This window comes from Fistularia commersonii, chromosome 7 (genome assembly GCF_037954325.1).
Source record: "Fistularia commersonii isolate RoL2024-O1a breed Wild chromosome 7, RoL_Fcom_v1.0, whole genome shotgun sequence".
NCBI classification, from domain to species: Eukaryota; Metazoa; Chordata; class Actinopteri; order Syngnathiformes; family Fistulariidae; genus Fistularia; species Fistularia commersonii.
The window spans coordinates 3455329-3479158 of record NC_141290.1 but is presented as its reverse complement, the minus strand read 5'-3'; the positions used below and the strand labels follow the sequence as shown (position 1 = coordinate 3479158).

The window sequence follows — 23830 nt, the reverse complement described above, 5'->3', positions numbered from 1 at the left end:
AGCGCTGACTGGGCCCTCCGGCCCGATATTGCTGTTGAATGTATATTTCGAAATTTATGAGGCTCCCGGCTCGTTTTGTTCCACCCGGCCTCTCCTCCTCTTGGCGTCGGGCCTCCCCGGCCTGTTGCTAGGCTACGCCTCCAAACACCGCCGCTCCCCCTTCCCATTTTTTCCTTTTTTTTTTTTTTTTTTTTTTAATCCACACCGTATTGAGCTCATTACCGCAGTTACAACTGTCCCGCCGCTGCCACGGCCTGCCTCCAGCTGACCCGCAGCCGTTTACTGTCTCCTCCTGGACCAATCAACTTCCCCCCCCCTTCTTTCTCCTCCGCCCGCGAACCCCCCTCTACGCTCCGTCAGGCGGCTGTCCGTCAAACTGCCGCCCCCACCCGTCCTCTGGAAGGGTGTATTCGCGAGTGCCAGACGCCGCTTTGCAGCCGGCGCGGTTATAAGCGCGCTATCGTGAACGCAGCGCCGTCACATCGGCGTTTAATCAAGGCTTGGAAGCGTCTTAACCGCCGCCGCCGCCGCCGCCGCCTCCCGGACACGTCCCGTTCCGCCAGCGCCGGTTTTGCCGTCCAACTCTGGAGGGACGACGACCCGCGGCGGGAGAAATTTTTCCTACGACTTGCATATCCTATCTTAAATACACGGTTGCCATGGCAACGAGGGGTCGGGACTCGACGCGGGGAAACACTTGTCAAAGCTGCCGTGTCAAACTTCAGGGAGTGTTTCCAAAGTCGTAAAATCCCGAATAAGCGTTCCTAACTTTCACGTTACCCCACTGAGACGCACACATATAAAAATATATATATGTAAACGGTATTCTATCGAGCTCCGTTTCACAAGAACATGCTTCTACCGCCGCGTCATGGAGGATGCATGACGTTACCCACCACCTCCGAAGGCCAAGGCTCCATGTTTCCAGGGATACGTGCGCCTGCCGCAACCGCCGACCGCGGACGGCCGCCAAAGGATAAGAGGAGTTCGAAAAAACTGCTGTTTTGGTTCCAGTTACAATCTGGGAAGCGCGGAATGGGATTCTGCGATTGGTGATGTGATGAAAAATAATAAATATGAAATCAAAGCGGAAAAAAGGTCGGCTGAATCGGGAAAACACGCTAAGCTAAAGCAGGCTAGCAGCTTTACTTGAGTTTTTTCTGCAGAAGAAGAGGATGTATGTCATTCCCAGCTCAAACAAGCTAAGCTAAAGTAGGCTAACAGCTTTACTGGAGTTTTTTCTGCAGAAGAAGAGGATGTATGTCATTCCCAGCTCAAACAAGCTAAGCTAAAGCAGGCTAACAGCTTTACTTGAGTTTTTTCTGCAGAAGAAGAGGATGTATGTCATTCCCAGCTCAAACAAGCTAAGCTAAAGCAGGCTAACAGCTTTACTTAAGTTTTATCTGCAAAAGAAGAGGATGTATGTCACTTCCAGTTCACAAATGCTAAGCTAAAGTAGGCTAACAGCTTTACTTGAGTTTTACCTGAAGAAGAAGAGGATGTATGTCACTTCCAGTTCACACATGCTAAGCTAAAGCAGGCTAACAGCTTTACTTGAGTTTTTTCTGCAGAAGAAGAGGATGTATGTCATTCCCAGTTCAAACATGCTAAGCTAAAGTAGGCTAACAGCTTTACTTGAGTTTTATCTGCAAAAGAAGAGGATGTATGTCATTCCCAGATCAAATTTTTTTTCTGTAATCGATATTTTTTCTACCGCCGGAGCGACGGACGAAGACGTCCTCACCCGAGGCCCAGCTTGCAGGACCGGCAAGTACGAAAACAGATCCCGGCTTTAAGAAAACAGTATGTTCTTCCGAGTCCTGCAGATTTACCTGCCTGCTCCCTGCGGAAACAGGAAGCCGGCGTTCCCCCCGGGGGAGAGGGGGGGTCGTCATAATTCATCTTTATTCCTACCGATTCTTTTTTTTTTTTTTTGCTAATGGTAGCAAGTGGAAAAAAAAAAAGAAAAAATAAGAAAAGAAAAAGACGACGTTGCGAATCTCCAAAAACCCGGCCTGTGTCTTTCATGTGGATCCGGGGAGTGTTTTCCGTAGCTGTTCGGATGATTTTTTTTTTTCTCGCGCGCTAAAAAAAAAAAAAAAAAAAAGAAGTCGCGCGCACGTGCACGGCGGCGGTGGCGGCTATTTCAGCGAGACTTTGGCAGCGGCGGGCCAGCTGGAGGCAACGTAAGCGTAAGGTGATACTCGACAATGCCACTAACTGGCCAGGCCTCTCGTCTGTACACCAGCTATAATGACATTAACATGGCCGGGGCCCGTTCGGAGCCAGGACACACACACACACACACACACACACATATAAAGGAGGCGCAGGATCGCTTTCAGCTTGGGGTGGGGGCGGCGAATGTTCTAGGACAAAAATACAACAGATAGCGAAAAAAAAACGCAAAGGCGCACGGTTGGACGTCATGGCGACGTTTCCCGCCCGGGTCGCGCCGAGCGGCCCGGCGCTCGACGACGGTCGTCGAGGGGGTTTCAGTGCCATGTCAGGGAAAGAGAGAGAGAAAAGAGGAGGAGGAGCGAAAGAGTTCAAAAAGAGGAGGATCTGAGCCAGGAGTTTGTTGGACGGACAGAAAAACAATCCAAGGTAAAGAGACGGAGCGCGGTGGAAAGTGTTGAGTCACAGCGGCGGCGTCCAGCTGCTACAATCTGGGAGGGGAGAAGGACGGAGAGAGAGAAGGACGGAGAGAGAGAGGGATCTACTACCTCTTAAATGTGTCAATATACCTGGCTGCTATGACAAGTCCATTTATGCATCCATCTTTCCTCCTGCCCACCTAGCAATCTGTCCATCCATCAATCCATGCTAGCTAGCTAGCTAGCTAGCTATCCCTTCATGCATCCATCCACCTCCGAACCTGCTTAACTACCTATCTATCATCCATCCATCCTTTCACGTGTCCATCTATCCATCCTTCTACCTCCAAATCCGTCCATCCACCCCTCCATCCATCCATCCATCCATCCATCCATCCACCCATCCATCCATCTGCTTATCCTCTTATCCATCCATCCACCCCTCCATCCATCCATCCATCCATCCATCCATCCATCCATCCATCCATCTGCTTATCCTCTTATCCATCCATCCATCCATCCATCCATCTGCTTATCCATCCATCCATCCATCCATCCATCCATCCATCCATCCATCATCCATCCATCCATCCATCCATCCATCCATCCATCCATCCACCCATCCATCCATCCATCCATCCATCCACCCATCCATCCATCCATCCTCCTACCAAGCTAGCTACCCATCCTTGCATCCATCCTCCTCCGAACCTGCTTATCTACCTATCTATCATCCATTCATCCATCCTTGCACGTGTCCATCTATCCATTCTCCTACCATCAAATCTGTCCATCCATCCATCCATCCTTCCTTCCTTGCTAGCGAGCTAGCTACCCCTCCTTGCATCCATCCTCTTCCGAACCTGCTTATCTACCTTTCTATCATCCATCCATCCATCCTTTCAAGTGTCCATCTATCCATCCTCCTACCTTCAAACCTGTCCATCCATCCATCCATCCATCCATCCATCCATCCATCCATCCATCCATCCTTGCTAGCTAGCTAGCTTGCTACCCCTCCATGCATCCATCTACCTCCCTTGAACCTGCTTATCTACCAATCTATAATCCATCCACTCGCATGTCCATCTATCTATCCTCCTACCAACAAACCTGTTCATTCATCCATCCATCCATCCATCCATCCATCCATCCATCCTCCTACCAAGCTAGCTACCCCCCCATGCAGCCACCCTCCCCCAAACCTGCTTATCTACTTATCTATCATCCATTCATCCATCCTTTCATGTGTCCATCCATCCTCCTAACATCAAATCCATCCATCCATCCATCCATCCCTTCACCAATCCAACCTCCACCCTTCCTCCTACCAACCCATTCATGTCCATCGATTCATCCCGCGACCTACAAACCAGTCTGTCTATCCCTCCTTCCATCCCTCCATCCATCATCTCCCTACCAACCCATCTATCATCCATCCATCCATTTTTGACCTCAAGCAAGGCCGTGGAAATCGGATATCTGTCTCCTTGTTTTCGGTGTGAACTTTGTTATCATCCGGTTGTTTTGCCAAACCTGCAGTAGGGCGCCGCCGTTCAATCAAATCTTAACTAATCTAAGAGCAAAAAACTGTTGTATAATTCATCCTGTCAGTGTTTACTGGTATAATGACCCTGGGATTTGGGGGATTAAGTGAAGTACAGATAGACGTTGCCAGATTTTCTTATTTTGGATGTTTTTCCCTCTTAAGAGGCTGGAAAAAAAAAACAAGTCCAAAAAAAAAAAAAAAGAATAAAATGAAATTTAAAAAAAAAAAAAAAAAAAATCAAAAACAGCCCATCCTTGGGAGTGCACCATTGGTGACCTACTTGTGGGGTTGGGTGGGTTCAAAGTCTCCACCCCCTCAAATATTCATGAGCTCCGATCCCCCCACGTCCGCGGCGGCGGCGGTTCGACGCGGGACGTCTCGCGAGCGGGGCTGATAAATCGCACGATGTTTTTGAAACACGGATCTTCCTTTTTCGATACAAAGGTGCCCTTTTTTTTTTTTTTTTTTTTTTCCTCCCGAGGGGGCGGAGCTTACGGAGGCGATCGCAGAAGGGAGGAGGAAGTCCCGATGCCGGAGGAAAGGTTCATTAATTGGGCTGCGACCCTCAAGGCCAGTATCCCCAACCCCCCCCTTCAGGGCAGGAGGGGAGCTGGACTCCATTACAAACACACACTCACACACACACACACACATGTGTTAACGCCGTCTCTCCTCCAGGAAAACACCCACTCGTTCGAGGCCGGCGCACAAACACGCTCCCGAGCGCCAAAACCATCACTTGTCATTGGCCCCAGCTGCTCCCTCTTCAAAGCTGTTGGCTCCTGGGTGGCCGCCGAGACGAGAGGCAGAGACGAGGAGCTCTCGAGAGCCGCCGCCGCCGGCGAGCGTCACCAGATATCGGCCGCCGTCGGCGCTGGAGCGGCGAGGAGGAGGAGGAGGAGGGGTTTGGGAAGCAGCATGGGAGCTTCCACCCTTTACGTCTTTCCGGCGAAACAGGGTGCTTTTAAGCAAATCTGAAAAATACTCATGATCCCTGGAGTTTGGAGCCTCTCGTTCACGCGTCCGGACAATTCCGGGCCCTCCGGTGAAGCTCTTGCGAACCCGCGTGCGTCCAAAAAAAAAAAAAAAAAAAAAAAAAAAAAACTGTGAGAAATAACCTGTAAAATGTGCGAGGGTGAGAGCGAAAAAGTTCCCTGGTCACGTGCCGGAGCTGCGAATGCACTGTGTAACCTTGTGTGTGTGTGTGTGTGTGTGTGTGGCGGACGCTCATCGTGCTATGTGCTTCCGTGTGGCTAATGTAGGTATGCGCCTGCGAAACGTTTCCATGAGAACTGGCTGGTGGCGTGAAAGAGGGAGGCCTTTGAACGGGCCGCCGCAGACCATGTGACTCCCCGGGAGGATCTCCTTCCACGGCCCACGGGCCGCAACAATGGACAGGAACATTTCCCGACGGCGACTTCCTGGACACGGCTAAATAACATTACCGCTGTATTAAATTTATACATTAAGTTATTATTCTGGATAATTGATAAGTAAATTACTTCTACCAGCATGTTTGGAATAAAATAATAAAACGCCCACGGGGCGCTGGAGATGCACGCCAATATTGATTATCACAGAGTGATTTCCTTTTTTTTTTTTTTTTTTTTTAACGCCCGCCGTTACGAAGGCTCCCCCTGTTTTTTTTTAAAAATTGCAAAAAAAAAAAAAAAAAAAAAAAAAAAAATGTACAAATGATTTTAAAAATGCCAAACTTGTGGATAAGGTTTGAATTTGTGGCGAAAGTACGGATAAAAAGGATTAAATTGAGCCGACGTGAAACCCAAAGTTCGACTGCTATGTTTAATCCTGTCATTTCTTATCATCATTATTATTATTTCTGTTGATGTTGTTATTACATTCACATTATTATTATTATTGTTATCATAATTATGATTTTACTATTATTGTCTTGTTGCTATTATAGTCACATTAGTATCATCATTATAATGAGTCAGACTATTATAAATTATTGTTGCAATTGTAACATTCATATGGACATTCTTCTAACTATTCATTTTATGATTATTATAATAATAGGCTGCCCGCGTGCCGAAGTGTTCTTGAGCAAGACTCTAAAACCCCAGTTTTTCCTGATTTGCCTGGTTAGCTCTGTGCTATCGTTATTGCTGTTATTATTACATTATTATTATGTCTCGATTTAAAACACAGGTCTCTGTTTTTTTTTTTTTTTTATAGCTCCGTTAATGTTGTTTTATTTTATTTTATTTCATTTGTCGCATTCCCCACATCCGATGATAGCAATCCGCTCCGGCCAAGTTCAACACATTGTTTTCTCTTTGTTTATTTTTTTTCTTAATTAAACTGAGTGACCCGAAAGGTCAAAAAGGGTTAAAAACGCCATAAAAAAAATTACAATTATATGTCGTAAACTATAATTAGACTCATCACCCGGATATAAAATTCCTCTCTGCCACACTGCTAAATGCTACATTAAGGGGTTAAGCTAGCAGAGGTCAACAGGGGGCCAATACGGCACCCAGGACAGGAAATGCATCACACGGTGATTGACAGGCGGCGGCTCACCTTGTTGCCGTTGTTGAGGGTCATGCTGCTGAGCGCCGACAGCTTGGCCTCCAGGCTCTGGTGTCCATGTTGCTGCTGCTGCTGCTGTTGTTGCTGCTGTTGCTGCTGCTGTTGGTGCTGCTGCTGCTGCTGCTGCTGCTGCTGGTGGTGGTGGTGATGGAGCTGCTCCCTCTGGATCTGCTCCCTCATGCTCCTCGCCTCCTGGATGGCCTTCATCACCGCGTCCTGGTCCCCGAACAGAGCCGTGGAGTTCAGGCTGGAGAGGATGTCTGAGGGGAATAGGAAAAAAAAAAAAAAAAAAAAAAAAAAAAGGAAGAGTCTATCACTTGGAAAGGGAAAGCGAAGAGGACAGTTGGGACTCTGCTTCTCATCGGGCCTCCAACCGCAGTTTCCTTTCTGATTGAACTCCTCTTTTCTTAACTCGTTGAATCCTGATGATCCCGATAACTGGTACCAGAAGGTACTTCCTGACCAACTCCACCCCGAAAGCGCTGAATTGCAGCCCTGTTGCGAAACACGTTGCAAACTTTTTTAAGGGACTCTTTTGGGTTCAAAAGGGAAAGCGAAACCATTCAGCTCTGAGGATGTGTTCGAGTGACCACGGTATGACAACAGCTATTGGGGTGGGAGGGTTATGGACGGTGGAAAAAGCGGGATGCCCTCCGAGGTGGGTCGTGCGCAACAAGTCCTTCGGACAAAAAAAATGATAAGATGCCCTCGAAAGTGGAGAAAAACATGATGGAGTGGCCCCAAAGTGTACCCCAAAGTGGCCTTACAATGGACAAATAAGATTCAGCTGCGTTATAAGCGCATTTCAGTTGAACTAAACGTAGTGAACTGCCCTCCAGGCTGGACAGATGTGTTATTAAACGCCCTCCAGGCTGGACAAAACGCCACAGTGTCCTTCAATGAAATGCCGTCGAAGGTATGTTTGCAGGGGGAACCAAGTTGGAGGACTTGCGAGAGTTGCCCTCTGAGGCGACTGGAAGGAGGGCTGATCCCTGCCGCCCTTCCGGGGGAAAAAGACACTTGCCCCTCCAGGGGTGGGATCAAGACTTGACTTTTGCTCACTAGCCACTGAGGCTAGTCAGATTTTATTTATACGGCGCCCCAGAACAACGTCGATGTTTGATGACACTTTCTCTTTAAGATGATCCACAGGAACCCAACATGCCCCCGTGAGCCAGCACTTGGCGACAGTGGCGAGGAAACACTGCCCCGTATCAGCGCGGAAACCTCGGACATACGCCGGCCGAATGTGGGCGGCCCTCTGCCTCGACCCGGCGATTTAGCGACATCACAATTTCACTAGCCTTGTTGAAAGAACGATGGCATCGCAAGAAGCACCCTCATCAATTTTCCTGCGATTGTCCGACTCCAAATGGGCCCTGGGCCTCCCATGGATGGGAACGCCCTGCTAGCGGGCGGTACTTGTGAGAGTCGCCGTTCCATAGTCTTGCATTCCGGATGCCGTTTGAGAAAAACTACAACCAGCCAAATTGGACGGATGCCGACAATCCAAAACCTACAATAAAACTAATGTTTGCAACCAAAACGTGTCCTCAGCCGACGCCTCTCTGCTCTTTGACCTCTCGAATAACCCCAGCTGGCCCGACTCGACGCCGGCGTCTTCTGACATCGCGGCTCCTTTGCCTCAAACCTCACATAAAGGCGGCGCCGCCCCGAACGCTCCGTCTAGCGGCGAGCTCGGCGTTAAAACCCCGGCGGCGACATCATCATTCAAAGCGACGACGCGGCAGCTGCTTTAAATAATACTGAAACGTGGCCGGGGTTATTTACTCTGAGGCCTTAACGGGGGCCAAATGTTTGCCGAAGTTGTTCCCCCCCCCCGCCTTCCTTCCAGTCCCTTCCTTGTTTACGCTCTCGCGCTTCTGAAGCCGATGCGCATTTTGAAGAAAACGGGGAGAGCGGGGCGGTAAATAAATATGTTTTTTTTTTTCCTTTCCGTCGCCCTCCTGGTTTAATTAGCGGACGTGTCGGAAGAGCCGAACGCCTGGGTGGCCGCGGCAGAGAGGGGCAAAAAATAACTTTGCAGGGGGAACAGGAGCGCCGCGTCCTCCAAGCCACTACAGAGGAACGGGTGAAATTGTTTTCTGGCGGCGGGGCGAAGGGGGGTAATGAGAGGGTTCAGATTAGCCTTAATAACAGATAGCGGAGGTAGGGGCATAAAAGGTCTAGCGCGGGCAGACAATGATGTGAGGAAACTCTTAAAATTCCAAATAACGTGCGCCGGGTTTCACTGTTTCCGCTGCCAGGGTTTTTCATTGAGGCTAAATACAGGGCTTTGGCCTCCTGTAAAAAAAAACGCAAATACATGCACACACACACACACGCGAGCGCGCACGTACGCCACACACTCCTAGGTCTCCTCGCGGGGTTGAGGTGTCTGCAGTCTATCACGCTAATTCGACGCCGCTTGGGTTTGTCTGTGTGTGGCGGCAGGCGGAAGAGGGTGGCGGCGGTGGGATGTTTTTGTTTTTTCCGGATGAGGGAATGGTGAGGTGTTTCTTTTTTTTTTTTTTTTTTTTTACGGGAGTGGGGAGCGTGTCTGCGCAGATGGGGAGACGGCGGGTTGGTGCAGACGGACGCCACGACGACGTGTTTTCAAGGATACCAATCCGCTATCTTTAAAGAATCCGGTTCTCTGGGATTAAAGCGCCGTGTCGTCGAGGCGGAAGGTCGCCATCGTTTATCGACGATAAAATCGCGGCTGAGTGGCTTGTTACGTTGGAAAATCCCTGGGCCGTGACAGAAGGACGCCCCCGGAAAGGTCGACCTTTCCCTTGCAGGTCTAATTTTTCGATGACGGAATTCTGGCTAGTGAAAAGGCTGAGTGGCTAGCGTTTGGCTCCAGACCCAGACGACATCATACCGCCGCGTTGTGATTTGGCACCGAATTATCCGACTTTGCCCTCGCTTGACTTCCTCAAGGTCAACACGAGGACACCAATAAGCAGGAAGCGGCTCCGATTAGCTGCAATTAGCCGCTGGCGGCGACGGACACCCAAACAAACCACGTGAACTCCAAAAACCAGGAATCCAGTGCGTCCGACGTCTAGTTTCTTTTCAGTGCCTCGGCCCTTTTCCGTTCGTATGCAGATGACATCGCGGCCCCCTGAGCACGTCGAGCGCCAGCAGGCCTGCGCCGGAAGGAGCACAGATGGTTCGGAAATCAGCGCTAATTGCAATCGGAGGCCGGAGCGCGACTCGGTTCCCCCGCCCGGTCCATCCATCACCGCCGTGTCACTTCCATGCTAACCGGAAAACCAACCCCCTCCCTGGCGGCGGGCGCCGCTCGCGGGGAGTCGCCGCTCGCCGCCGGTATGTTTCTCCGCCTGCCCGCGCCCTGTCGACCTCTCCGCGCCGGCGTTAGCGGCGGCTACCAACCCAGGGAGGTGTTGCGGCCCATGGCGGGGATGGGGCTGGGGATGCGGCCCTTGCCCATGCCGGTGGGGCTGGTCTTGCTCCCGGGGAACAGCGCTTGCGTCGGGGAGGTCGGGGAGCGGAGGGGCTCGGCCGTCTTGGGTCTCGCCGAAAGGTTGAGCGGCTGCGTGGCTCCTTCCTCCTGTCCAATCAGAGAATCACAGTGTAAGCGTGCGTTCGTGATGAAAATAAACAGTACAGTGTACCAGAGTATGCTAGGAGAGGAGCTAGTGTGGAGGCGGTCTGGGGGAGGAGTTTTGGTGTTTCCTAACGTCCTGCTCCGCACGGGGATCTGAACTTCGTCCGTGTTTTGGCGCTCGCTCTTCAGAAGCGGCGGCGATTCAACGGATTTGTACTTTTCTCCATCGTTCATTAGCGGCTACCAACAGATGCTAATTCCGCTAATAGGCCTCTGCTGATCAGTCGGGCTTTTTTTTTTATTCCGGTGATTCTTTTTTTTTTTTCGTATTGAAGGCTTCTAGACCAAACGCGAACTCTCCCGAGGCCGGACGGCGGCGACGCTCGCGGGTGGCGTGTTGGCGGCGGCGCTAGCGACGGCTGTGGACTTCGGAGGGCGGGGCTGTTGCCGTTGGAGAGCTCTGACGCTGGTCTATTGTGACGCCGCTTGCAGCTGTGCACCCTCCTCCCTCGCTGCAACACACACACACACACCCACACACACACACTCTCGACACATATGGCTTCCATTACCGCCGCAAAGATGAGGCGTGCGCTCTCTCCAGTGAAGAGGTCTGGGCCGCTGCCAAACAGCAGCCAGCGCCAGTGTCAGTTTGTGAGTGTGTCCATGTGAGTGTGTGTGTCTTTTAAATAAGCTGTTTCTAATTGACGGGCGGGGGTGGGAGTGGGAGTGGGAGTGGGAGTCGGGCGGGTGGCGGCGGCGGGCGGGAGGGTTTGTCCGGATCGCCGTTTCGACGGCTCCGGAGTTTTCCAGTCTCTCACTTTTCTTTTTTTTTTTTTCCTCGCCGGGGTTCTTCGTCATCGGGATTCTTAATATGTTTCCCTGCGTCTTCTAAACACACTTTTGCGGAGAGCGTGTTGTGCAAACCGGCCTGCCATCACACACACACACACACACACACACACACACACACCGGTTGATCCTCAATGAAGGTGCGTCCCTCCTCCTCGACTCACCTTTATCTGCGTGACCGGACTGGACGCCCTCTTCTCGCTCTTCAGCGCCGTCGGGGAGAGGGGACCGGACGCGTTGGGCGCCTGAGGGAGGGGCGCCATCTTGGCTCCCGGCGAGATCTGCATGCTCGCCAGCTGGGCGGCGTACAACTGCTGCGGAGGGAGGGGGGGGGGGGGAGAGGTGGGGGGGGGGCGAAAAAAAAAAAAAACCGACAGGCTGTTAACATCCTTCGCCAGCAGCCAGTCAGTGGCTTTTCCTCCTTTCGTTTCGATCGCGGCGAAAACACACACGCGCGCTTCTCTGATCTCCCCCTGCAAACAGATGTACACACACACGCGCGCGCACACACCTCTGAAATCGACATGAGCGCCCGGCGAACCCGCCCGACTGTCCCCCCCCCCCCCCCAGATGTCGGGGTGCATCCATTCCCCCTCAGATGGGACAATAGCAGGGTTTGGCGCTGGGAGGCGGCACAGAGCTTCTTTGTTACCCCGATAGTTTAACCTTTTCAAAGCTCCGGTCGCGGCGAAGGGGCCCCCCGACTTCTCCGATAATAATCTGCGAATCAGAGCGGCGGCGAGGGGAAGGGGGGGGGGGGGGCGTCACCCCGTCTGACCCCCGTCACTGATAGCGTCCGATCGACGGTCGGACGGATTTTAAAAAAAAAATGTTTTTAAGGAGGAAAAAAAAAACCAAACTTTACGGCGTTTTCTCCTCGATCGCCGCCCCGCCGGCCCTCCGTGTTGTGAGATCTGATTTCCCCCGTAGTCAAAACTGCGAAGGCCGGGGGCCGCAGACACACGAGACCACCGTCGTTTCGCCTTCCCCAGCGCCGGGGGGGCCCCGGCGGTCGGGGCCCCTCTTTCCAGCGCTCTCTGAACGATATTAAACACAAACAGAAGGGGCCCCCCGGCCGCCGAGACAAAGCCCTGATGTCACGCCGCTTATTTTCCTTGGAAGGAGCGGCGAGCGGCCGGGCCGACCCCCGGCGATATGAAATCCCCGTAAGAATGCGCCCGGAGTGGCTGGCGGCGAGGCCTCTGCTGTCAATCACGCAGACCGCAGAGTTACTTCTGGTGTTGCCTGATATTCTTACCGAGGCGGGGGCGGGAGGAGGAGGGTGGGGGGGGGGGGTCACACACACACACACACACACACACATTTGGGGTGTATTGCCCACACACACACATGCTATTATGTAAAAGACACTTAGACCTATTGTGCGGCGGGCTGCTACTCCGTCAGCAGTCCCGTAAAACGGCAGAAAGGGAATAAGAGCTGTTTTCCCCCTCCGTCTCCTCTTTACTTAAAGACGCTCGGAGATTGATTGGCGGGGCGGCGGCGGCGGCGTGGGGGGGGGGGGGGGGGGGGTTGGGGGTGTGTGTGTGCAGCGTAAACAACCGCGACCGGACCTCTCACTTTTCAGCCTCCTCCACCGGCGAGACAATGCCGCAATTTTCTAAATTACAAATTGACGGAGGAGGGGTCGTATTAGTGCTAATTTGACTAAAATCCTAATGATCGCTCCGCCTTTGTCGTCATCAGCAGGTTCTCGAAGGGGAAGCGAGGGGGGGGGGTCGGAGTAGAGGATCCCCCCCCTCCGCCATGGGCGAGTCCGGCTATCGATCTCCGGGAGAGAGCACGGAAACAAATGAGGTTTTGTCTTTTTCAGCGGGTTTGGGGTGGAGGAAGTGGAGGAGGAGGAAATGGATTGGCTGCCCCACCCCACCACCCATCCCTACTACCCCTCTTCCCACACACACACACACACACACACACGACAGATTCCAAATATTGCACCGAGAGCATTAGAGTTGAGAGCAAACACCCGGGAACCCAGCTGCGAGCCGCCATTGTCCCGCTCGCACTCGGTTTATTTGCGTCCGGAAAGACAAAGGCGGCTATTGTGGGGCGAAGGAAAAAATGCGCGCTAGCAAAAAAAAAAAAGAAATAAATAGAAATGAAAAACAAAAACAAATAAAGGAAAAAAACAACCCGCTCTTAAGGCGTGAAACCACCTTTGGTATCCGCGCCGGGCGACAGGACGTCCTCGGCGGACAGACGGCCGAGCGCGTCTTATGATTCGTAGAAGAATGTCCACCGCGCAACTGTATTTCCCGCGCATTAGCCGGCGCACAAAGGGGGCCTTTCTTCGGCAGGAATTCGCCGCTTGTGAAGGGGTCCGCTCCGAGGCACTGGAGACAATCGGCCCCGCTGCAGTTTCCCACACTGATAGCACGACATTGGCGCGATTTGAAAAAAAAAAAAAAAAAAAAAAAAACCCCGAGCGGGGTACGGAACGGTCGGGGCGGCCGACAGGTAAACGGACAGCTAGCGATGTTAGCATCCGCTATGAGCGTCTTAATTAAGACGTTCGCAGCCTTCGGGAAGTAACCCCCCCCCCTAAACCCCCGCGGCTTATAGGACTCCCTTTGTGCGCAGGCTAATGCCCACTCTGCCGCTGCGCTGCTGCCAACCAGCTGTCTGGAGGCCGGGAGCAGCACGGATGCGGCATCTGTCCACAAAGACGGTCCGCTAAATAGCGTTCTCCGGGATTCGGGCGTCAGCCGGTGCAAACTGTACTTCCATCGGAGGGGACGGCTAAAGGAGAACCGATGCCTGGTCTGACAGGGTGTTACGCCGAATCACAACACCCGCTCACTCCTCATTTGGAGCAGGTCTGAACGGCACTCGTTAAAATGATGACGACGGCCTTTTACCGGCTAAAGCTAAAGCTAAAACTAAGCCAGAATAAGGCTCGGAACATCCCGGGACTTTGAACCCGAGCTACACTTCTAGCGAGTCAACCGGTTTTGCATTCCTGCGCGTCGGTGGATCGGGTAAGGCCGACGGCTGTGCGATTCCCGCCTCCTCCCGTCTACGTCCCGACGTGTCCTCGGGCGAGGCGCTAAACCGGCGAGTAGCTCCCGTTTGCCTGGTTCGCGCCTTTGTGTCTCGTCGCTATCTATTGTTTAGCGTTTCCGAACTAGCTCGATGTGACGATGCTCGGAGAGACAATCCCATGCAAGGGTTGAAGCATGCATTTGGGTGCGTGCAAACACAGGAAGTGGGGGGAAAAACATGTTAGCGCGATCGGGAGAGTCCGTTTTTTTTGGGGGGGGTTATTGTCCCTCGCCTCCCAAAGGCCGAGCCCACGGGGGAAAGCAGAGCCAGAGCTGAGAAAGAGAGAGAGCCGCTGTGGCACTATAGCGTAACCACAGTGGCGGCGTGCGAGCCAGAGGGCTTCAGATAGTGCACGGTGTCAATCAACCCCTGTGCTACATCACAAACAGGCAAAAAAAAAAAAAAAACAAACCACACCATTCCGCAAGCTAGCTAGACCGCGGTTTCAGGAAACCTGTACTCTCCTTTTATTCTCAAATTCCCAGACGATACCGTGAACTTTCTCCGCAAGAGTCCGAACCGCCAGGATTAGCGAGTCTTTCCGATGAACATAAATCGTATTCCTCGCTAGCGACGTAGCTGTAGCTCCGCGATCGGGTACACCCTGGCTAACAGTTCGTGGCTGCTAACAGCTAGCGCCAGACGTCTTGTTTACGTCCGCCGCTTCTCTTCTTCCTCCGCAAACATCGACCCTCCGGATCCCCCCCCCCCCCCCTCAAAAAAAATAAAAATAAAAATTTCGAGCGCTTCAACGCGACTAAGATAGCGGGATCATCGTCTCAAATTACACAGACGGACGGGGGAGCGGATGAAAGACCCGGCAATTTACTCGGAAACGGCAAACGTCAAGGCGGAAACCCTGAGGGGGAAGTTTTTTTGAGCCTTTTCGGCCCGTCGTGGAAAATACGAACGCGCGCGATGCAAAGACGCACACGTGCAAAGAGCTTCGGTTCACAGACGCCGACAATCATACATAGTTATTTCATACAATATGATATAAACACAATGACAGCCGGGGCGTGAATGACTGAATGAATGAAAATAATATGAAATTAAATATCTCCCGAGTCCTGCCTTGCCGTTTTAGAGAAAAATCCAGCTTTCTGACCTTCTGACACCTTGTGACACATCTTCTTTATTCCATTCCTGCACACCGTCACACGGATAGGGCTTTTAAATCTGCACCTCCACACACACACACACACACACACACACACAGACTGGCCTCCTTGTTGCGGGCGTGAACCCATGGGAAGTGATTCCTCGCATTGTTATAAATGATTCTGTTTAAGCGTGGACGATTCGATTTGGCGTGACCTTGGGAGCCGAGAGGAGCTGTTTGAAAACGTGTGTGTGTGTGTGTGTGTGTGTGTGTGGTGGGGGGGTGATTCAATTAAGGCACGCAAAAAGAGGGTAGGAGGGGGGGTCACCGTGGTATCTCTTTAGCAAATGGGAAAACGCCAAAGTGACCTGACCTGAAAAAATAAAGATACCACTACATCTTTGTACGGCGGACTTTGTTTTGACGCTACCTGCGCTAGCGCCGCTAACGGCGGCCCGGGTGAAAGCGAGAAAATTTAAACCCGGGTTTTAATCTCACAGATGTGATCTTTCCCCTCCACCACAACAGCCGCCACCGCAGTATTGTTGTCCAAACAATGTCCTAACACGCCGCCGGTTACTTTCTCGTAAACGTTCCCTCCTCCTCCTCCTCCTCCTCCGCCGCCGCCGCCGCCTCCGATTTTTCTTTTTTTCATCATTCAGGTTGTTCTCCGCCTCCGGTTCTCCGCGTCGCTCTTAAAAAGCAGTAGCGGTAGATAAGCCCGTCGCTCCGTGGCGCTTCGCTTAGTCAATAGCCGCTAATGAGAGCCTCGATTTAACGACAAGCCCCGCAATACAAATCCAATAAGGGCTCTGAGGGAGGGACGGCGTCCAAATGAGAAGGAGAAGAGCGTCGCCGCGGCGATGGAGCCTCATTGTCTGCCTTGCCAGGAACGCCGCTTTGTATTTGCTGTTTACACCAGTTATTGCCAAAGCGCGTGTGTTTATCAGCGTGTAAGTGGGAGTGTGTGTTGAAATACCGACCCGCCTTGAGGAAGCTGTTTTTTTTTTTGTTTTGTTTTTTTTTTTTTTAAGCAAATATGTTGTGTGATAACCGTTACGGCGCGGCGTGCCGCTCCGCTGCCGCAGGTGTCCGCCGCCAATAAAGCCTGATGAATCGCCCCGGCCAGGTGTTGTGCTGGTGGGGCGGAATTCCTGCGCAATTCATCATCGCCAGCTTTTTGAGTGACGGCTGATGGGCCGCAGATAAGCGCCGCCGTTAGCACGCTAGCATCGGCCTTTCAAGTTTAATTCCCCGGGGGGGGGGGGCTATCATTGCAAGACTCCATCTGGAGACTTTCGGGGTGTTTATGTCTAAATTTTTGTTTGTTTTTGGTTGTATTTGCTAGCGTGCTAGCCTCAGCCTGTGTTTATTTATTTATAATTTTTTTTTATTTTGGCAGAGTACATGATTTTCTTCTTGAACACAGCAAAAGTTTTGGGGCCTTTTTTTTTATTACTTTTTTAGCTTGTCTTGGCTAGCATGCTAGCAGCAGCGTTTTGTTTTTTTTGTTTTTTCTTTAATTTGTGGATTAAATCAATCATTTTCTCCAGAATCCGTCCAGAGTTTGGAGCCTTGTTATGATTCATGTTTGTTTGTTTGTTTTTTGCTTGAATTTTTTTTTGGGTCATTTTCTTGATTCAATTAGTAGTTTTCCGGGACTTTTTGAAAAAAAAAAAAAAAAATCTGGTTTATTTGTTAGTTTGTTTTGAAAATCAATCATTTTCTCCAGAGTCCATCCACAGTCTGGGGGCTTGTTATGGTTCATGTTTGTTTGTTTGTTTGTTTTTGAGTAATTTTCTTGATTCAATTCGTAGTTTTTCGGGACTTCTTGAAAAAAAAAAATCTGTTTTATTTGTTAGTTTGTTTTGGCTAGCTTGCTAGTGCAAGCCTTTTGTTTTAAATTTCGGGGGGAAAGCTCGTCATTTTATCTAGATATCATCTAGAATTTTTGCTTTATATTAGTTCTGAGTCGTTTGTTAGTTTTGTGTTTGTTTATTTCATCCTTTTATATCTTTTCTGTGGAATTCATCGGGAGTTTTCCGGGGTTCAGTTTAAATTTTTTTGTTTTGTTTAGTTTGTTTTTTTCCTTTTTGGCTAGCACGCGAGCTTTTAATTTCAGAGAGAAGCCAGTTAGCTTTTCTAAATTCCAGAGAGTTCTAGAAACTAAGTTTTCTTTGTTTTGTTTGTTTGTTTAGCAACAAACCCTTTCTGATGTCCCTCTCCTCCGGCCGACTCACCGGGTCTTCTAAGATTCGCTCCCCGCCGGCGAGCGCTCGCCCTCACTTCCTGCTACGTCTTTTTTCACGCTTTTTCTTTCCTTTCCTCTCATTTCATTCCTCTTTCACTTTTTTTCTTTTCTAGATTTGTTTGAAAAGCCGTCGGCCTTCCTTTTCATTCTGCCTTCAGGTGAGGCGGCGTATCTGCGGGTTCTCCCTGCTAGCCTTGGCCCGCCGGCCGGCGGCGTCGAGGCAGGAGTGGAGAAGGTTTCATGCACGGGGCATAGACTGCACCGCCATTGTGCGCCTGGAGCCGGCGATGGATAGGGAGTCAGAAAAAAAAACGATTTATTTCGATTAGAAAAAAAACATTATGGGCTGTTTCTGCCCACTTAACCCCAGGGCGAGGCTGCCAGGAGAGGGTTTTTTTTTGTTTTTTTTTTACCCGTCCCTTATCTTGACTGTCTTTTCTATGGAGCTGCTCACCTTTGAGCGGCCGCTCCGCCCCCGACGCCCCGCCATTTGTTTTTCCTCGCCGCGCTCCAGTCCCTCGCCCTTGTACCTCCTCCCTTTTTTGTCCCGACCCCGGAATCCGGTTCCCGCGACCGTTTGATCGGCCGCGCAATGTGATTTCATCTTTGAGAACTTTTTCCCGATGTTTTCGTGTGTGGGTGTCGAGAAACATTGCGTCGCTATGACAACTGTGACGGAGACTAAAGCGCAGGCCCCCTGCCGGCCACAACTGTTACGGCGGCGGTGGAAGTTTCAACGCCGGGATCGAGAATATCCTTATTTTCCTAAATTTCTTGCTCTTGTCCGCCACTCTGCTTGAGTCTGGCTGCAAAGGAGGGAGCAGAAGTTATCTGACGCTTCTAGCAATGGAACCGGACAATATCGAGAAAAAAACATCTAAACCAGAGGAAAAAAGGAAAGTATCGTCTTGCAAGCGGGTGGAAGGGGAAGTGAAAATATTCAAATAAAGCAAATAAAGATGCATGACGGAAAATATAATGGAAATATATTGGAATAAATTCAGAAAAAAAGAAAATTATATCATATATATATATGCATTTTATAATTTCGCATTGTTGGAGAAAATGTTATCCAAAGGGGGTTTCAAAGGCGGACATGTTTGTGTTTTGCCTCAAACACACACACACACACACACACACACGCACACACACACACACTGGGAGCACTCAGTTACTGTGGAGCCATCTCCCACTCGTTTTGTGAGAAAGCCTGTAGTTAGCACTAAGCTAGCCGGCTAGTTAAGCAGCCGTGGGCGCAGCTTAGCTGAGGGATATCCCGCGATGCACCTCTCACTCCTTACACTCTTCCTGTCCTGTCTGCAGGTCTCCCAGCCTCTCACCTGGCGTCTATTTTTTTTTTTTGAACATTACAGCTATAATTTCATCATTCAAGCTATTAGCATGTAGCCGTTAGCACGATCGGTATCAGTCGTCTGATATCATCTGTGGCCTCCCGAACCTCCCGCCCCATCCGTCTCCAGGCAGATATTAAGCTCCGCCAATATCAAGCTGGAATCAAATCCGACTCGACTTCAGACACCCGAAAGTCATCTCGGAAATCACCGAAGAAGAAAAGGTTGCGGCAAAACATCGGCGAGTCCGCAGAGCGCCGCCAAGAGGCCGGCCTACCTGCAGCTGTAAGGGGCTGATTCCGGACGCCGCCGCAGCTGCCATCGTCGATGGAATGAACTGCATGGGGTAATTCTCACCTGTTGAGAATAAGACACACACACACACACACACGTACGTAGGTACGCACACACACACACACACACACGCTGTTAACGGGAGCTTGGCTGCACAAGAACTAACCTGCTCCCTGCCCCCGGCCTGCCTGCGCCTCCCTTTGTCTCTAGTGTTTTTATGCCTTCCAGATGAAACATGTCGGGGTCACGGGTGTTTTAATTCAGGGGTTAGAGCGCGCATGTGTGTGTGTGTGTGTGTGTGTGTGTGTGAGCGCGTGCATGCGTATGTGTGTGTGTTTGTGTGACCGCAGGATACACTCGTATATTCATGGCCGACCTCCTGCGGCGTGTCCCTAAAAGGCTTTCCATGTCCGCGGCCTTTTGTTGCAATAATGGTTTTCTAATCCATTCTTCGTTTCCAGGGCCTTGCAGAACGAGCGCATCTCACACACACACACACACACACACACACGCGCACACATGCACGGACTGCACGAGCGGCGGGGTTTCGCGTGGCTTCAGGTGAGCACCTGGAGCGAGAGAGGAATGTGTGAAGGCTGAAGCAGGTGGTGCTGAGAAACTACGCTAAAGGAGACCTCAAGTGCTTGTGTGTGTGTGTGTGTGTGTGTGTGTGTGTGTGTGCGTTTGCAGAATCCACATGGATTTCACCAAAACACGGCGCACGCACACGCTCATCCAGGGAGAGACTTTGTCGGACACCACTGCTACTCGTCTGTCTACATCATTATTATGTGTGCATTGTTGAGTCCGTGCTCGTGTGTGTGTGTGTGTGTGTGTGTGTGTGAGAAAGTGTGAAATTCCGCGTTGTGCAACCGCCATGCTTTCAGCACGCCGTAAAAGAGACATTCCAGTTGGGCTCTGTGTCCAATGTATTGTTCCCCCCCTCCTGCCCCCTGAACATGAACAAGCAAGGTTTGTAAATCTCTCCGCTCATTTCCAGAACATTCCTCACCTGACACACCTCATTAACATGGACTGGGATATGTGTGTGTTTGTCCGTGTGTGTGTGTGTGGGAGAAAGCGGCGGTGAAACCTGCTCATCCTTTTTTTTTTTTTTTTTTTTCCCCTGGAAGCTTCACTTGACAAGAACTGTCACGGGTCTTTTGTGCGAGGGCGGAGATCCTTTTATTCCCTTAACACTTCTGTACGCGTGTGTGTGTGTGTGTGTGTGTGTGTGCGTACCTGGCTTGTAGGACATGCCCGGCGGGAAGAGGAAGCCTTGCTGCGCGGCGGCGGCGGCGGCCAGGGAGCGCTGGTCGTGGGGAAACACGGGGATCATCAGCGGAGGCATGTGACCCTGAACCTGAGACAACACACATGTTTTGTTTTTTACTGAACATTTTTTTAATTGAATGTCAAAACTTTATTTAGAACCCCGCGGACGACAGAGAGACGCCCGTCGCCGACCGGACCTCGCGGATGATTTCCAGTCGCGTTACCGCTTCTGGCGGGGCGGCGGGGCGGGGGGGAAGCCGGATATAAGACGAGGAGGAGGAAGGAAAAGAAGAAAAAGCGAAAAATGAGAGAAATTCCTCCGTGTCTGACCCCTGGGCTCTCACATGGCTCGTCCTTGTTTGCTAAATTGCTCATTAGTCCGGCCCTTAATGAAATTCGGCAGAGTGTGTTTCGCATTACGGGTCCCCGGGAAAAACAGCAGAGGACGCGGGACCGACGCGGTGCTCCCGTCAGTGCCCGAGGTACTTTCGCTTCGCTTTGTCGCCGCGATCCGGGTTTTATTTCGCGGTAACGCGCGCGTTGCGGTTCAAATTGATTGAAATTTAAGTGAGGGCAAGAGGTGCGGCGCTAACCGGGGTTTAAAAAATAAAGAAATAAAATAAATAGCACAAAATAAAATATAACTCACTGCGATGAAATGGGATAAAATAATGAAAAACAATAAATTACTGTAGGTGAATATAAAATGCAAACACATTAAATTACATATTTATCTTTTTATAAAATAAATATAAAATAAAATAACCCAGTACGATAATATGTGATAAAATAATGATAAACGATAAAATACTGTACATAAACATACAATTCAAACAAATTAAATGTAAATACAATTTATTTATTTATTATATTTATTTATTGTTTTATTTTATATATATATATATATATATATAAAAAAAACAATAAATAAATATAATATAAAATAAAATAATCCACTGCATTAAAATTTTAAATTACCGATTAAATAAAATGTATATAAAAATATATGTATAAAATAAAATAAAACAATTAATAAATATGATACAAAACAAAATAATCCACTGCGATAAAATATTAAATAAACGGTTAAATAAAATTTATATAAAAATATATGTATAAAATAAAACAATAAATAAATATAATGTAAAATAAAATAATCCACTGTGATAAAATATTAAATAAACGATTAAATAAAATGTATATAAAATATATGTACAAAATAAAACAATAAATACATATAATGTAAAATAAAATAATCCCCTGCGATAAAATACTAAGTAAAAGATTAAATGTAATGTATATAAAATATATGTATACAATAAAACAATAAATAAATATACTATGAAATAAAATAATCCACTGTGATAAAATATTAAATAAACGATTAAATATAAATGTATATAAAACAATGTTTTGTTTTGGGTTTTTTTTTTCGAAAAGATGGTGTTCGTGATATTTGCTGCAATAAAACTTAATCGATTAATTCAAATGAATAAATTGTGAAGTGGGCGTGGGCGTGGGGGGGAGGGGGAGCGACACGTCGGAGGCGCAGAGAAAGCATCCGACACGCCGGCCTTAAAACAGCCGACAGACACTTTCATGTCGCCTTCAAAGACCCTCTTTAAGAGTAAAAGGGGGGGCGAGGGGCCAGTCTTTGGGGCCACCGGGGCCCGACCGGACCCGGTCTAGGGGGACCCCCATCTCCTCCTCCTCCAACCCCCGACTGCTCCTTCAACTTTACTACCTACTTTAAACTTGCATGCAATTTCATTTTCAGCGCTACGGACGACGCCGAACTCATCGTTTGGAGCACGTCTGTCCACCTTGTGTGTGTGTGTGTGTGTGTGTGTGTGTGTGGGCGACAACAAACAGCAGAACCAGACGAACGACAAAGAAGAGTGAGAAGGAGGACGACGACGAGAAGAAGAAGTGATTCTTCTTCTTCTTCTTCTTCTTCTTCGCCGTCCGTCCAACTTGTCAGTTTTTCCCCTCCGGCTTCTGATTGGACGCCTTTGTCCGCTCCTTTTCCCCCCCAGACGTCCCGAACGCCGTCTTCTCCTCCTCCCTCTTTCCGAGGTGTTTTTCTTTTCTCTTATTTTTAGCCTCCATTACCTCCCACCACCACCACCACCACCCCTCCACCCCTCTCTGTTTTCCCTGTGAGTCAAAGCGTCTGCCATTAACAGTCTCCTTTTGTCTCCCCCGTAGAAAACGCAGACGCTTTTACATTTTTCCCGTCACTTCTCTGCCCCCTACACACACACACACACACACACACACACACACACACACATTTGTTTTTTTTTTTCGCTTTTGACGGATCTCTTCATTTTTCTCCTCACACGTTTTTCATTCCAGACGTGCTCTGACCCACCGCCGACTTTTTTTATTTACGTCCGCGCTGTTGTTTCTTTTTTATAAATAACTTTTTTTTTTTTTTTTTTTTTAATAAGGTCACTCCCTCAACACTGAGGTTATATAGTTATTTCCAATAACAAATACATATAACATTGATTAAAAAAAAAAAAAATTAAAAGTGAAAAAAATGTATCAAAAAAAACAATATAAATACTGTGATGACAACGGATGAGTTGACATGATCACATTGCAGTACTGGGATTGTACTGCAGTACTGGGGCCATTATACTGCAGTACTGGGATTGTACTGCAGTACTGGGGTGATGATACCGCAGTACTGGTATTGTACTGCAGTACCCATGTGTTTGTACTGCAGTACTTGGATGATGATACTACAGTACTGGGATTGTACTGCACTACTTGGGTGATGATACCGCAGTACTGGGGCCATTATACTGCATTACTGGTATTGTACTGCAGTACTGGGGCCATTATACTGCATTACTGGTATTTTACTGCAGTACTGGAGTGATGATACCACAGTACTGGTATTGTACTGCAGTACCCATGTGTTTGTATTGCAATACTTGGATGTTAATACTGCAGTACTGGGATTGTACTGTAGTACTTGGATGATGATCTCGCAGTACTGGGATTGTACTGCAGTACTGGGGCCATTATACTGCATTATTGGTATTGCACTGCAGTACTGATGTGTTTGTACTGCAATACTTGGATGATGATACTGCAGTACTGGGATTGTACTGCAGTACTGGGGCCATTACACTGCATTATTGGTATTGTACTGCAATACCCATGTGTTTGTACTGCAGTACTTGGATGATGATACAGCAGTACTGGGATTGTACTGTAGTACTTGGATGATGATCCCGCAGTATTGGGATAGTACTGCAATACTTGGTCGATGATACCGCAGTTCTGGGATTGCACTGCAGTACTGGGGCGATGACACCGCAGTACTGGGATCGTACTGCAGTACTGGG

At 49.4% G+C, this 23830-nt stretch overlaps 1 protein-coding gene across 1 annotated transcript in view; it reads right to left on the bottom strand.

The window, feature by feature from the left end:
* The window catches only part of LOC147232376 (transcription factor SOX-6-like), a 126388-nt gene that overhangs the window by 10770 nt on the left and 91788 nt on the right, over positions 1 to 23830 (bottom strand). Inside the window, exons 8-12 of the mRNA XM_086149199.1 lie at positions 20436 to 20556; positions 19177 to 19256; positions 11293 to 11442; positions 10102 to 10279; positions 6694 to 6962 (exon numbers count right to left, since the gene is read on the bottom strand). Of these exons, the coding sequence (XP_086005325.1) occupies positions 6694 to 6962; positions 10102 to 10279; positions 11293 to 11442; positions 19177 to 19256; positions 20436 to 20556 (798 nt within the window). The remainder of the gene's footprint in view (positions 1 to 6693; positions 6963 to 10101; positions 10280 to 11292; positions 11443 to 19176; positions 19257 to 20435; positions 20557 to 23830) is intronic.